Raw genomic sequence first — 14,719 nt, 5'->3', positions numbered from 1 at the left:
AGGGAGTTGGCTGTGTGAGCCTGTTCTGTCCCCAGCCCCATGGCTGCCTGCTCCTACCTCTGCTTTCCCCAGCTTTTGTTCTCCAGCCCGCTGATGGCCTTAACGGGAGCAGTTTGGTTCCTCAGCTTCCTCGGACAGACCAGACAACTGCTTGGCTGGCAGAGAAAGCTGCCAGAAGGCTGCTCACTGCCTGGTTGGCACCACAGCCCCTTTGTGCTCTGGACCCCAGACCCATGCAGAAGAGGTACTTCAGCCAAGCCTTCCACAATTCTTTCCTGAGTGAGTCTGTTTATAGGCGAAGGGATTAAATGGCTTTTAAACTCTACTTAAGCTCTTCTTGTCTCTCTAGGGAGGGATGTTACATGTAATAAAAAGCAGGAGCTTTGGAGTGAGTCAGAGCTAGGCTCAGCCCTTTTCTCTGCCACTTATTAGCCATGCAGATCTTTTCTCTGGACTTTCACTTCCTTGTCTCTGAAACTGGGGCCACGACAGCTCCTACGTAGTATGGTGGTTGAGTGAGAGGAGGCAATAGATGTAAAACATGTGTCCAGTGAGTAGGAAGCAGCGTGTAAGAGGATTGACAGCCTTACTAAGTTGTTACCTATGAACGTGGCCTACATTTATATGTCGTAGAACATGCCTGGTACATAATCAGTGCTGACCAAGTGATTGCTGTTACAATCATAGAGAAATAAGGAAGTCGGATGTGCTGAGGGAACTTAGTTCTAGAGCTAACGTAAAAAGGGGAAGAATTTGCCATCACCTTCCTGGGCACCTTCCCCCCAGAAGACATCTCAAATACGGACTGTTAGAGCCACTGACGGAGCTGGCTTGGGAAGCACTAAATGGAGGCTCGTAGTAGAAAGGCTCTGGGCTGTGAGGCTGGAGAAGAGGGGCTGAGGGCTGGTCCTGCTGCTCTGTTGTGGGGCAAGTGGCTCCATCTCTGGGTCTGTTGCCTTGTTAACTCCTCACGGGTGAGCTCATCGGGCAGGTGGGAGACGGGAGTGCAGTGCCGATGGCACCTGACCTGCAGGCCAACCACGTCACCAGTTTTCACTGTGCTCAGAGGGATGGCTTCGCCTACTTGGAGGGCTCTACTATGGTCAGTCAGTGTTCCAATCGAAATGGACAAGGCAAGCCGTGACTGATGCCAAGAATCAGGCAGTCAGGCTGCAGTCCAGGCAGTCAGGGAACGGAGGGGTGGCACCTGCTAGGAGGAATCCCGAGGGCCCACTGGGCTGGGCCCAGACCATTCATTGTTCCGGGAGGGCCTGCTGCTGCTTTACCTCAAACCATGTGGTCTGAGCCCTTCCTACTCCAGGCTGTAGGGAACCCCACCCCCACCCCCACCCCCACCCCTGCTGTCTTCCAGGGAGGTTGCAGCCATGGGCTCCTGGGGAAGGCGCACCTTCTCTTATGGGAGATGGAGAAGAGTGCAAAGCCAGCATCCTCTCTATGGAAGAAAGGGTCGTATTTTTCTTGTCCCTGCCCACTGGGCAGAAGCAGGCAGACCTGTGGATTGTCCTGAGATGTCCTACCAGGAGGGCCAGTGCCAAAGCTGGAGGGAGTATGGAGGAGCCTGTGGAAATGTCAGCCGTGTCCTGGCAAGGGACCCAGTGGCTACAGCAGTCATTAGGCTGGTGTCTCCGGCACTCTCACGAAGTGCTGGGCACATGGTTTGACCTTCTTCAGGCACACTCTGTTCTACTAGTTTCTTATGTAAAAGACTTTTGGCTTCTGAATTTCCCTGCCGGCACTGCTTTTCAGCTGCCATGGGCCACCTTCCTGTTGTGACTGACGGTCATCCGTTTGAGGTTGTCCTCAGCTTGGGTCCAGCCAGGGGAGGGAGGAAAGCAGTGTTGAAAAGGACATCACTGATTCCAAAATTATGTCAGCGTGACCGTACCACTTCCCAGGCCTTGTGTCTCACAAGGACTTAATGTCTTATATGGTGAAGTTCCCCCCAAGCCTTCCCTCCCCCATCTTCTGGTTGCTCTGCTTCATCTACGGGTAGCAGCAGGGAGAAGGCACTCTGCCTACTGAATGAAGCTGGAATTGGGGATGGCTGCAGGACCATCCCAGGATGTGCTTGTGATGATTGTATTTTTCCAAGTCAAAAACTGGCATACAAGACCCACCAGTGGAGGTTTGTTGAGGGGGATTAATAGGCAGGGCAACAGAAGCAGCACAAAAGAAGGCTGGGGCGAAGAGGTCCCAGCTTCTCCTTCTGAGATCAGATAACTTCTCCAGTGCCTTTATCATCCAATCTCACACGACTCCACGCAGGGACCCCAGGTCATGCCTCCCCTGTGCCGTGGAGGAAGGGTCCCACAGTCTAGTCTCTCATCTGAAGGTGTGGAGATTCTCCACCATCCACTGTGTGTGGAGGAGCCCAGAGAAGAGCCTGGGTCTGGGCTCTGGGATCCCTCACTACTCTAGGGACCTCTCCCAGGGACCTTTCTTATTCATCAAAGGACATGGTTTTTCCCATTAAAAAGTACAGTGTGACAACGTGATGTGTACTCAGTATAAAAATACAGAGGGAGAGAAGAGGAAGAGGAAAATCCACCCGTGACAAGTACACTTTGATGTATTCTGATGTGTTTTCTTGCCAGATTTCTTATACTTGGAGGTTTTTGGTTTTTACATAGCTATGATCATACTGTATGTCACAGAACTTCATAGCCTTTTTTTCCCAGTTAACCCATGGAAATGCTTCTGCCACACTTTGTTCAGAATGCCACACAGCTTTCTCATCTCCTCTGTAATGTATCGTTGAGTAGATGGGTCATTTGCTTCCATCTCTCATCTTTGGATTTGCGGTTACTGCTTCAATTTAAATACTGCTTCTGTGGACATCTTTATTCATAAAGTCTTTTCCGTATTTAGTATATTCAGTTAAACTAGATTTCCAGAAGTGGAATCATAGGGTCTAAATACATTTGAAGCTCTGAAAACGTTGCCAAATTGCTTTCTAGAAGGCTTTGTCATACTCTTCCGGGGGTGTGCATGTCCTTGCCGTCATTCGCGGGGCTGGAGGCAGTTAGGATGGTTCAGTGGCCGAGGGCCATGGCCTCGTAAGCCTGACACATTCGTAATTTCTGGTTGGGGACAAATGGCTGGGAGAGGATGGGCTCGGCAAGGAGTCGGGTCCTGCCGTAGGCCAGGTACTTCACACAGTCGTATTCCATTCAAACCTCAAAAAAGAGCCCCCATTTCACAGAAGAGGAAAGCAAGGCTGCCCTGGAGAAGTAAATTGTCCAATGTCACCATATCCTGCCGCCTCCAGTGAGGATAGCCAGGCACCTCCCCGGGACCTGAGGATTACAGTGTGCTCTGAGTGTACACGTGTCAGGTAATGGGGGTCGGAGGTGGGGCTGGGACCCACGCCGTGTTGTCGGACTGCAGCAGCTCACGGAGCCTTGAAGCCAGTGGGGGAGTCAAGCACTCTGGGTAAGGCTGGTCTGATTCGGTCATTCAGATGGGCATTTAGAAACTGATGAGACCATGGGTTGCCACGGAACACTACCACCCCGGGTGGCCCGCCTGCCAGGCTTAGACTATGCTTAGCTCTGTTCAGGCTCAGACTGGGAAAGTAGGGCTGGGCAGGGTGGGGACCGCCCAGAGATAATCTCTGCAGGTTGTTGTATTCTAGGCCTCCACTAGAACAGGTTCCTGAAGCATAGGCCACTGGTCTTGCCATTCCCAGATAGCTAGTAACAGTACAGCTAAGCACTGTTGTAAGCTTTCCACATATTAGTTTATTTGGGTTTCATAATACCTGTGATGTGGTACAGTGACCAGACCAAAGAGCCAGAGGACTCAGATTTGCTCACAGTCAAGTGGCAGAGCCTGTGGACTGGCCGCAGTTCTGGCTCCAGCCTCCTTCCTAAGCACGGCAGTGTCCTGAGCACAGGGCCCAGCGGGTGGCTGTGAGATGAACAGTGCCACTGCCTGTGGGACTCTGGCCTTCCTTATGACCTGGGCGGGTAGCCTAGTGCAGGTTCTCAGAGCCCTGAGCCTCACTTTTCTTGTCTCTGAAATGGGATGAGAGGGTTGCTGTGAATGCTCAGGGCAGCCTGATTAGTCACTAGGGAAGGGGGGGTAGGGGGGATGAGGGCATCCTGGCTGCCACGGCTCGGGGACAGATGACTAGGATCCTGTTCATCTTCTCTGAACAGGGTGGGGAAGCCAGGAGAGAGGGACTCAAATTTGTAGCCAGGGCCTCACATGTGGATTTCCAGCCGGAGCCTGCCCCTCAGGCAGTGAGGTGATCTGACGTGTGGTGCTTAGCCTGCATCACAGTTGATCTGGAAAGGTGGGGATAGCGTGTCCGGCACCTGGTGGCTGTAGTGAGGCTGGATTCACCCCTGAGAGTGAAACCAACTCCCCACCCCGCCCCTGCACAGCTCCTGAATTCATCTGGGTTGGGTGCTGGCACCTAGGGAGGCATCTGGAGCTTGGAGGCACCCACACCCACTGACCCACGTCCACTCCCTGCCTTCTGTCTTTCAGGTTGACCCTCGGGACCCACAGTCTCATCGTGTCTCGCACAGAATTCAGCAGAGGGCACAGGTGGCGGCTTGGCCGGTTGGTGATCTCCTGACAGCCGGGTCTCCAGCAATGTGAAGCTTTCGTTTGGGTTTTCCCCCTCCTCTTACTTTTGCTTTATTTTTTATTTTTTGTCCCCCTGCCTTTGTTTTTTTTTTTTTTAATTTAAATGATTAAGACTTCAGAAGAGCAGGAAGTTATGCTGTGGACAGGCACCACTTTCTTTAAAGAAACTCAATATGGACAAAGCATATGTATAAATTTCATTTTTAATTTTTATAAGGGGTTAGGGAACTATATTGTTTTTGTCCTTTATTTTCCCTGTCTTTTTTCTTTTACCCATCTCTTAGTTCTGCTTATAACACCTCACTTCCCCAGAGAAGGCCTACCCCTCCGTGGAGAATCTGGGGACCTCTCCTGGATCAGGGAGCCTGAGGACAGAAGCAGGCCTCTGTGCCGCCTCCCCACCAGGTGCAGGAACTCCTGGACTCCCTGGTGGGCTGCTCCTGGCTGGCCCTTGGGCCTTGGAGATGATCAGAGGCCAAGAACCACCGAGAAGGGGAAGACCAGAGCTTGGCCAGGAGAACTCAAGAAAGAAGATCCCTGTTTGGAGTTTGTCTTCTTTAAGCGGTTGGAAACCCAGAGTCACACCAGGACTTACAGAGGGAATCGTTTCCCTCTACTGCCCTTCATAACCAGGGGTTCTGACGGGGGAGGGCCAGAAGGTGACCATCTCTTACTCCCCGGTAATTGAGCGGCCAGCCCACCCCAGCTCTACAAGCCTACCTTTCTGTCAGTGATCTTCCTCCCAGACGATGATTCCCTGGGAAAAAATGTCGTGCCAAACCTCTGCCTAGGATACAGCAGGGTCTTCAGCTGGCATCTGTCACTCCTGTGAAGTCAGCACCCACCACCTCCTGCCTCCAGGATCATCTTCCCAGATGTGCCCGCCAGATGTCCAGGGTGTCAGAGCCCCCTGAGACCCAGTTGTGACCACTGCCATAAGAACAGGGTGTCCTAAACTGGCTGTTATCTCCTCACAGTGCAGCGTGTGCCCTGTGAGCCAGGCCCCGTGCTGTCATATATGGTGACAATGCCAAGCGTCGTCTCCCTCCCCGCAGAGACTTCCTTTTAGGTGCCCACCCTCAGTGTGAACATGTCTGATGGGAAAGGATGGACCTGGCTGAGCGGGTGGACCACAGCCATCAGGTGACCATGGGCTTGGTGGCCATGACTCCCGACCCCGCCTCCAGTGTCTGTCTGTGTAGCCTTTCTTCCGCTCTCCATCAGTGCTCACGCAGCCTCCCTCTTGGGCTTTCGAAGAGGCGTGTCCTCTCCCCTTGCCCGGAGGAGAGCTGTTCCTCTTGCCCCATACCCAGAAGCCCCTTCAGCTGCTCCACAGGCTTCTCACCCCAGAACAGCAAGGCAAGGAAGGGAAAAGGAGTTCTTCTTTTGTGTTTATCTTTGTTGTTTTCTCTAAACCCGCGTAGAATGGATAGGGGGAGATGTTGGAGGGCATTTAAGTTGGTATGTGACCAAGGGGGGCTTCCCCCCAGAGCCACTGTCCTTCCACCCTGGGAGTCTGGAAGAGACCAGCACAGCATCAGCCCAGATTTGCAAACTCAGCAATGTGTTTGCTCACATTCTTTCCGCCTTTTCTCAAGGCTTCTTCCTCCTCCTGGGCAGATGGCTGGCTGTGGTTAGCAGGGTCTGGCAAGGCGGCAGGTGGTGACCAGGCCCCTCTCTCCCCTGGGGCTGCGCTGAGCTGCAGCTGGAAGAGCGCAGCCCCTGATTGCAGTTGGTCCCCTTCTCTGCCCCACCTCCCTGCCCTCCCCTGGGGGCAGCTGTCTGTCCACGAGCACATGGGGAAGCAGTCCCTGGACTTGGCGCCCCCAACTCTCCCTGGCCACAGCCCGCACTCTGAAATCCTAGCGAGGGTTCAAGTCTAACAGGATATTTACCTTTTGCTTATCTTTCCCCTCTCCCCTCCCCAGGTGTCTTAGCTCTGAGTAAGGTCCCAGGTGGCCATACCTTTTGGGCGAGGTGGGTGGCCTCGGTCAGGTAGCAGCGTCCACGTACCTTGGTCTTGCAGGACTCCCAGCCCATCCTCGCTTGGTGGCAGGACCTCCTTCCCTAGCTCCTGAGGCCCAGCTTGTCAGCCCCAAGTGCCTGTCTCTTCCCCTCCCCTGCTCTCCACTTCATCTGCCTCAGGCACCCAGCAGCCAGTGGAAGGCAGCCTGAAGTCAAGGCTGGCTCTGCCTGGGTAGCTAGCTGCCTGTGGCTCAGCCACTCTGCATCTCTTCTCGCTGGGGTCAGCCACCTGTCCCTTCCTGCCTTTTCACCTGGGTCTCGGGCCTGGCAGCTGCCCTGGGGCACATCATCTCAGCACCACCAATTTATTAGTTCTGTGCAAGTTGTAGAAATCTCTAGTCCTTAAAATAACTGTCGGTTATTCTCCTGGGATCTGTGGAAAGGAGAGTCTTTGGAGGGAGGATCTGAGCTTCATTCTCCCTCAGTGAGAGGAATCAACAAGACAGATCATAGTGCCTTATTCCATTGCCCTCTCCGCCAGACCGTCTGGCTTAGTACATGGCTTCTGTCTCCCTGTCTGTGTCCATCTGTCCTTTAAACTCACTCCCCCACACACATAGCCACGTGGGAGGATGGCTTCCCCGCGACCTCCCCATCCCTTCCTCAGCTGTAGCCAGCCAAGTGTCCCCACCCACCACAGGGCACCACTAGCAGCTTCGCTGAGGACAGAGCTGTGCTGCAGACGGGTGTGCGCTCTGCTCTACTCCCCAGCAGATCCCCACCTCTTCCCTCCAGCCAGAAGGATGCACGTCTCTTTCTTCTAGGCCTTCAAGGCCAGCTCCATCTGACCCCCTCCTGGGCACAGGGACTAAGGCCGTGGACCTTAGCCTCCTCTCATCCAGAGGCAATGGGTCAAAAGTGGAATTCTTCCCCCTAACCCGCTGTGATCCATGCCCCCCATGGCTGCCTTTCTGAGGGAGTGTATTCAATGTTTACTTAAGAAATACCCTGTTTACAGCTGGAGGAGAAGCTTGCCCATTGCTGGGTAGAGATCTGACTCTCTACGGCTCCTGGCCTCCTTTGTGGCACTGCCCATGGTGACCCCAGAGCGAGTGAAGGCAGGGGGCCAGGGCTGGGGCACAGGCCCCACAAGCCCTCTGCCCCTGACCCTGCGGTGCTAAGACCACTTGCCACCTTCCTCACAGCCTTCATTCCCCGCCTCTCATTCCCTTCCTCCAAGATCTCTCTCCTTAACATATCAGTTATTTCCTAGAAAACCAGTGTTTGGAGCAATAAGATTTTTTTTTTTTTTTTGCTTGAGTCCTTTTCTAAAAAAAGGAAAAGAGCAGACATTGTGGGAATCTTCTTTCTTTTTCTGCTGTTGCTGTTTACCTTTTTAGAAAACAGCTCTAACTTGGATGGATATCTGGGTTTCAGCCTCAGGTTATCCTTAGGAAGCTTGGAGAGGTAGGATCAAGCCTCCACCCCCTAACTCTCTGCTCCTGCCGCCCAGGCTCCCAGCCCTGCCCACCAAATGCGCGCCCACCTTACTCCTCTGTGCCGACCTCTCCCTGCCTGTCTTGGCTCTGCCTCTAAGTGGGACTTTTAGGTTCTTGCCCCTTCCCCATCCTGAGCCTGGGCAGGGGGCCCAGCCGCTGGAGTCTCCAAGACCTGGTAACCTGAGAAGAGCTGAGTTGTGCGGCTCCAGGCTCCAGACCCCCGGCTTGGGGCTGAGGCGCAGCCTTAGGGACAGTGTGGGCCATTTCCGATCCTGCCCTGCCAGGCTTCAATGGCCAGGCCATCTGGAGAGAAGGCACTGGGAGTGGAGCACCAGGATGTGTCGTGAGGTTGGCTAATGTCAGCACACACAGTCAAGGGCTGAGTCCGCTGCCAGTGGCTCCCGGAGTCCCTAAGATTGGGGGGTAAACAGGAAGGAGACCCCTGCATCTTTTTCCCTGAGAGGCTTCAGGAGGAAGGGAGTCCATTTAGGGACATTTTAAAGAAGTCTTTGTTCTCCAGGTGCCTCTTTCCATCAGAGCAGGGAGGATGTTGGAGTGATTTACATTCGTGTGGGGCCAGCTTGGGTGCAAGGGAGGTTTTAACCCAGGCACAAGGTTAGTTTCAAAGACTAGTTAATCTATTTTCTTTGTTTTCTTTTTTTTGCACAGAAGCTGGTAATCTAGGACCTACGTGTGAACAACTTTATATATGAATATTTTTTGTACTTGGTTTACTTGGGTTGGTATGATACATTATATTTAAGTTCCTTGAACACTGTGGATCCCCCTAATGTGTATGAATGACTGAGGCTTTGTAAATTAAGGGACGTTTGTGTGAATAAAGTTATTTGATGGGGTCAAAGAAGCCATATGTGATTTGAAACGGAGTGCCTTGTGGTTTTGTCGTCTCCTGTGCAGAGGAACTTGTGTGGGTCCTGGTGGGTGAGCAGCAAGAGAAAAGGATTCTCTGCTGCTTGGTGAGAAAATGCCTCGTGGCCTTGAGTGGTCTTCTCCCCCTCCACACCTGGGGCCAGAAGCCACCCCAGGCTTGCTGTTCTCTCCCCAGGGGTCCAAGGCCTAGCCATCTTTGCCAGCTGCCCAGACATCCAGAGACCCTTCCTTCCAGCCCCAGCTCTGTGCTTCCGCAAGTTCTGCCCCTAGGGACTTTTAGCGTAGAAATGAGAGGAGTCTCCCAACCCTGGCTACAAGGGGAAGAGGACTTTCTTGGGAAGCTCAGCCGGGAGGTGGCCGTTTAGAGGAGCAGGGTGGAACAGCCATGTGGGGGTAGCAGCCCTGTGCGGAGAGCATCGGTTGGCCTTGGAGGTTCTGGGGAAGGGAAGAATGAGCATACAGCCCATCGCCTTCTGCCTGGCCAGCACAGAGCACGTTCCATGAAGAGTGAGGACTGGCATTAAAACTCAGATGCTTGGTTACCTGCATGGTGTTTGTGCCCCTCTGCTGAGGAGAACACTAAAGCCCAGAGAAATCCAGGCTGTGGGGTGAACACTTGGTGAACAGGAAAAGCCACGTGCCACGAGTCGCTGGGACAGGTGTCAGCGGGGCTGCATGTCCCTTCCTCTTCAGTGATGGTGGTGATCGCTACCTTCAGAGCAGCTGAGGGCTCCATAAGAACGTAGTCCTGGGCCTGGCATTTAGAAGGCTCTCAAAAAATGGGTCTCTAGTTTCCTTTTCCCAAAGGGACAGAGTTGGGATTCTCTGGGAGTCTGCTGAACTCCGGACCCTCACTCCTGGTACTGCACAGCGTCTGTAAAGCTTAAAAATCAGGAAAGAATTGGTGTTTGACATGGGACCTACCACTCAGACTTTTCCTGAGGAGATCTGGTAAGCCCAGGAGTCCTAGAGCTGCAGGAGGACAGAGTCAGGACTCTGGAATGTGGGTTTAGAGGAAAAGATAAGACAGGCTCCCCGCCTAATCTGAAAGTGAGCGGGCTGCATTCCAGGCTCAAGCCTTGGTGTCCAGCAGCTGCTGGGGATGAAGCTTCTAGCAAAGGACACTTCTGTGCTTAACCTGGAGCTTGAAGAACAACCCGCAAGCATTCTGGTTTTTTTGTTTTTAAATAACTACTGAGATATTTCACCCTTTTGAAGGGTACACGGCTGTGGTTTTTAGTATATTGAGTTATGCAGCCATCACCTCTTAATTCCAGAACATTTTTATCACCTCAAAAAAGAAACCCATGCCCACCTGCTGTCATCCCTTCCCAAACATGCTCCTCACACCGGCCCCCCCCCACACACACCCCCGCCCTCTGGACCTAGGCAACCACTGATCTGCCTTTGTGTCTGTATTTGCCTCTTTGGATATTCCATATAAATGGGATCACATAGTAGGTGGCCTTTTGTGTCTGGCTTCTTTCACTTCATAATGTTTTCAAGGCTCATCCCTGTTATTTACATATACCAGGGTGTCCTTCCTCTTTATTGCTCAATAGTATTCCATTGTATGGAAATACCACATCTTAGATTTTATCTATCCACTCACCAATTGGTTGACGTTTGGATTGTTTCCAGTATCTTGGCTATTACACATAAGGCCACAATGAAGATTCGTGTACAGGTGTTTACGCGGACCTGTGTTCTAATGCTCTTGGGCACATACATACCCGGCAGTAGACTGCATCCAGTGGTAACAGCAGCTTTTGAGGATCTGCCAAGCTGGTCTCCACAAGGATATACCAACACAACACTGTAAACCAATTTTTTAAAAAAGAGGGGGCACCATTTTACATTCCCACCAGCGATATCAGAGGGTTTCACTTTCTCCGCTTCCTTTCCCACACTTGTTACTGTCTTTTTTTGCGGTCGTCCTCTTGCGGTCGTCCTCGTGGGTGTTAAGAGATGTCTACACCCCTATACCGCTAATGGCGGACAAGGGAGAACAGTGAATAGCTACTTTAGATTCTCTGCTGCTGCTAAGTCGCTTCAGTCGTGTCCGACTCTGTGCGACCCCAGAGACGGCAGCCCACCAGGCTCCACCATCCCTGGGATTCTCCAGGCAAGAACACTGGAGTGGATTGCCATTTCCTTCTCCAATGCATGAAAGTGAAAAAATAAAGTGAAGTCGCTCAGTCGTGTCCGACTCCTAGCAACCCATGGGCTGCAGCCCACCAGGCCCCTTCGTCCATGGGATTTTCCAGGCAAGAGTACTGGAGTGGGTTGCCATTGCCTTCTCCGTTTCAGATTCCCATCCAGTCACTACTCCAGCAGGCATGGGGGGCAGAGTTCAGAGAACACAAACTGGCTCTGCTGTTTGTTGGCTCCTTGACCCTGAGGCAGATCACCTTTCTGACTTGATTTTCTCATCTGCAAAGTAGTAAACATCCCCTTTGTGTGAGAGTTGGCAAGTCTGAAAGTTTTCATGGTGGGCGCTCCAGAGCATTTCTTTCTCTCCCCGTCTCCCAGGCACTGTGGGTTCATTAGAACTGGGATCAAAGTGGAGGGGCTTTGAGAGGATCACTGTGTGTCGGGTGTGGGTGTGGGTGTGAGTGCTGAACCTGGGCACACCACTGGGACATAGGGTCTCTGGAGAGGGGGATCTGGGCGCCCTTCCCCCAGGTAAGGAGAGGTCACACATCCAGGCCTGCACTCCCCATCCCCTCCTGCCCTGCTTCCACATGTCCCTCCAATTCCAGCCTCTGGCTCAGTCATTCGGTAAATAGCTGCTCCAGCCACCAGCACGTTGCTTGTGAACCAAGTGGGGCCTGTGGGCTCCACATCCAGGGGAGGAAGGACTCAGAGAAGACAGGTGCGTCGTGGCATGCCTGGCCTGAGGCAGATGGACATTCGGCTACGGAGTGGTTGTGGTGGAGACGTGCTGGACGAGGTAAGGCCTCATGCCACACTTGGTCCAACCTGTGGTCTGACCTAAGCCCCCAGCTCTCTCCAGGCCACACTGCAGTCCCCAGCCCACAGTGCCCTGACAGGCTGCAGTGGGCACAGCACCCAGCCTTTGTTAGCCTTTCAACTTGGAGAGTTGCAGCATCTTCCTGCTACCCAGGAGGTCTTTGCATCATATCCCACCCTGAGGACCCAAAGGAGAGCTTGTGGCATTGAGACCCACTGCTCAATCCAGCCTTTGCATGGCAGATTCCCCTTTAAATCATCAAAATAGCTCATGGCACAAACCCTCTGAGCTCCCACTGTATTCATGGGATCACCCAGACCCTCTCCTTGGCCTGTCAGGCCCTTCTCCATCATCCTCCCTAGACCCTTTTGCTACCAGCACCCCTCAGGCTCTACCGTCCAGCCATCTCAGCCTCACTGCTCTCCTAGAAGCACACACAGGACATTTTCATTTCAGGGCCTTTAACTTGCTATTCCTGCTGCCTGGAAGGCATCGCTTCATTGCTCTAGTTAGGTCTCTGCTCATGCCCTTGAGAGAGCTCTCCTGGTCCCCTTATCCAAAGAAACACCCCATCACTATCTCAAGCCCTTTAACCTGCTTTCTTTTTCCTTATAGAACTTAACCACTAGCAGAAAGTTTTATGTGTCACACATGTGTATAATATACAAGCGTGTGTGTGCTGCTGCTGCTGCTAAGTCGTTTGAGTCGTGTCCAACTCTGTGCGACCCCATAGACGGCAGCCCACCACGCTTCCCCATCCCTGGGAGTCTCCAGGCAAGAACACTGGAGTGGGTAGCGTGTGTGTGAATGTATATAAATACATTAAACAGGACCCAACATGGCCTATAGTTGGTGTTCACTACATGTTTATCCCAGAAGAAGGACAGCAAGAAGCGCAAGCGCAGTCGCAAGGAGAGCTACTCCGTGTACGTGTACCAGGTGCTGAAGCAAGTCCATCCGGACACCGGCATCTTATCCAAGGCCATGGGAATCATGAACTCCTTCATCAACGACATTTTCGAGTGCATCGCTGGCGAGGCATCACGCCTGGCACATTATAACAAGCACTCGACTATCACATCCAGGGAGATCCAGACCGCCCTGCGCTTGCTGCTACCTGGGGAGCTGGCCAAGCACGCCGTGTCCGAGGGCACTAAGGCTGTCACCAAGTATACCAGCTCCAAGTAAATATAATATGCCTAGCCGCTGTTAACGGAGAAGGCAATGGCACCCCACTCCAGTACTCTTGCCTGGAAAACCCCATGGACAGAGGGCCTGGTGGGCTGTAGTCCATGGGGTCACTAAGAGTCGGACACGACTGAGCGACTTCACTTTCACTTTCACATGTTTATAGGCTTCCCAGGTGGCACTAGTCGTAAAGAACCCAGTCCGCCAATGCAAGAGACATAAGAGACGTAAGTTCGATCCCTGGGTCAGGAAGATCCCCTGGAGGATGGCATGGCAATCCACTCCAGTATTCTTGCCTGGAGAATCCATAGACAGAGGAGCCTGGTGGGCTGCAGTCCATGGGGTCACAAAGAGTGGGACATGACTGAAGCGACTTAGCATGCACACGTTTATGAAGTAGATGGATGAGGGCACATCGAACCTGCAGGAACATGGCCCCATGGGAGGAACCTGCTCAGGGCCCTGCAGGGTAGGGCAGGCCCCAGCACTTGAACCAGGTCTCCTGAGCCTGGCCACCCCTGTGGCTTGGCCTGCAACTCCTGTCTGCTCCTGAGGTTTAGTCACAGTCCACCCATTCCCACCAGTGCCTGAGAAGCAGGAAAAAAACAAGCTATGTGAGGAGGAATCACCAGTTGTGGATGATGATACTAATTTAATCTTTAAGCTTTTTCTGTCAAAGGCCAAGAGGCTTTGCAGGCCCTGGGCCCTGTTGCTGCCACTCAGCTTCACCGTGTTCCCACACAAGCAGCCACACACAGTATGTAATCAGGTGAGTGTGGCTCTGAATCAATCAGACTTTGGTCATGGACACTGAAATTTGGATTTCACATGATTTCCACTACAGTGTCACAAAATATTATTTTTCTTCAACTATTTAAAAATGTAAAACCGCATATCCAGAGCAGTCTACAGCTGGACCTGTGGTAGACTGCATGGCCTGGAACTGATGGGTCCAGCTCAGACTTGTGTCCCTGGGTCACGTGTTATGTCCACAGGGGTGAGTGAGAGGTCATGTAGGGTGATGGGGGAGAACCAGGCCCAGAGGCTTTGCTTCATCTCTAGCTGGTCTGTTGGCTGCAGCTCTGGGTGTGGGGGAGGAAAGTAGAGTGCAGGGAGATGGACATATGTTCTCGAATTTAGAAAAGCATGAAATACAATCGGAACAGGAGTCCAGAAACCTGCACCCACATCCAGCGTGGCCTCTTGCCAGCTGCAGGATGTGGCAAATTCTCTCCTCTCTGGGTTGAATAGTATGGTGGATTCTGGGGCCAGACAGAAACGTTAGGATAATCCCTTTACCACTGACAGCCTTGTGACCATGATGTATCATTCTCTGAGCCTCTGTTTCCTCATCTGTAAAATGGCAGTAGTGTCATTACCCACTTCATGGATTTTTCTGAGGATTAATGACTGCGTGTATATTCCAGGGTATAGCACCTGGCATGCAGTAAATTAGCCATAAATAATATATATTGATGGTATTTTTTAAAGAGGAGAAACATCCTGCAAGGTGCTTCTTAAAAAAAGGAAGGGGGCTCAAAGTTCAGATACCAGTAAGCAATGCTCCGCTCCATGTCCTAATGCA

At 52.5% G+C, this 14,719-nt stretch overlaps 2 protein-coding genes across 2 annotated transcripts in view; both read left to right on the top strand.

The window, feature by feature from the left end:
* The window catches only part of STK35 (serine/threonine kinase 35), a 43,405-nt gene extending 34,426 nt beyond the window's left edge, over positions 1–8,979 (top strand). The window contains exon 4 of the mRNA XM_070381334.1: positions 4,516–8,979. The gene's annotated coding sequence lies outside the window, so the exon portion shown is untranslated. The remainder of the gene's footprint in view (positions 1–4,515) is intronic.
* A 2,880-nt stretch (positions 8,980–11,859) lies between these two features.
* LOC138990485 (histone H2B type 1-C/E/F/G/I-like) lies at positions 11,860–13,134 on the top strand. Its single transcript, XM_070382018.1, has 2 exons — positions 11,860–11,925; positions 12,823–13,134. The coding sequence occupies exons 1-2, from the start codon at positions 11,860–11,862 to the stop codon at positions 13,132–13,134; spliced, it is 378 nt and encodes a 125-aa protein (XP_070238119.1).
* The last annotated feature ends 1,585 nt before the right edge of the window (positions 13,135–14,719 follow it).

This window comes from Bos mutus, chromosome 13 (genome assembly GCF_027580195.1).
Source record: "Bos mutus isolate GX-2022 chromosome 13, NWIPB_WYAK_1.1, whole genome shotgun sequence".
Taxonomy (NCBI): Eukaryota; Metazoa; Chordata; class Mammalia; order Artiodactyla; family Bovidae; genus Bos; species Bos mutus.
This window is presented reverse-complemented; position numbering and strand designations above follow the sequence as displayed.

What these genes read in the sequence shown, in the direction of transcription:
- LOC138990485 (XM_070382018.1), top strand. Translation starts at nt 11,860, where the DNA reads ATGCCTGGCCTGAGGCAGATGGACATTCGGCTACGGAGTGGTTGTGGT. An exon ending in GTGGAGACGTGCTGGACGAG is followed by an intron (nt 11,926 to 12,822) that starts GTAAGGCCTCAT and finishes TGTTTATCCCAG; the next exon opens with AAGAAGGACAGCAAGAAGCG.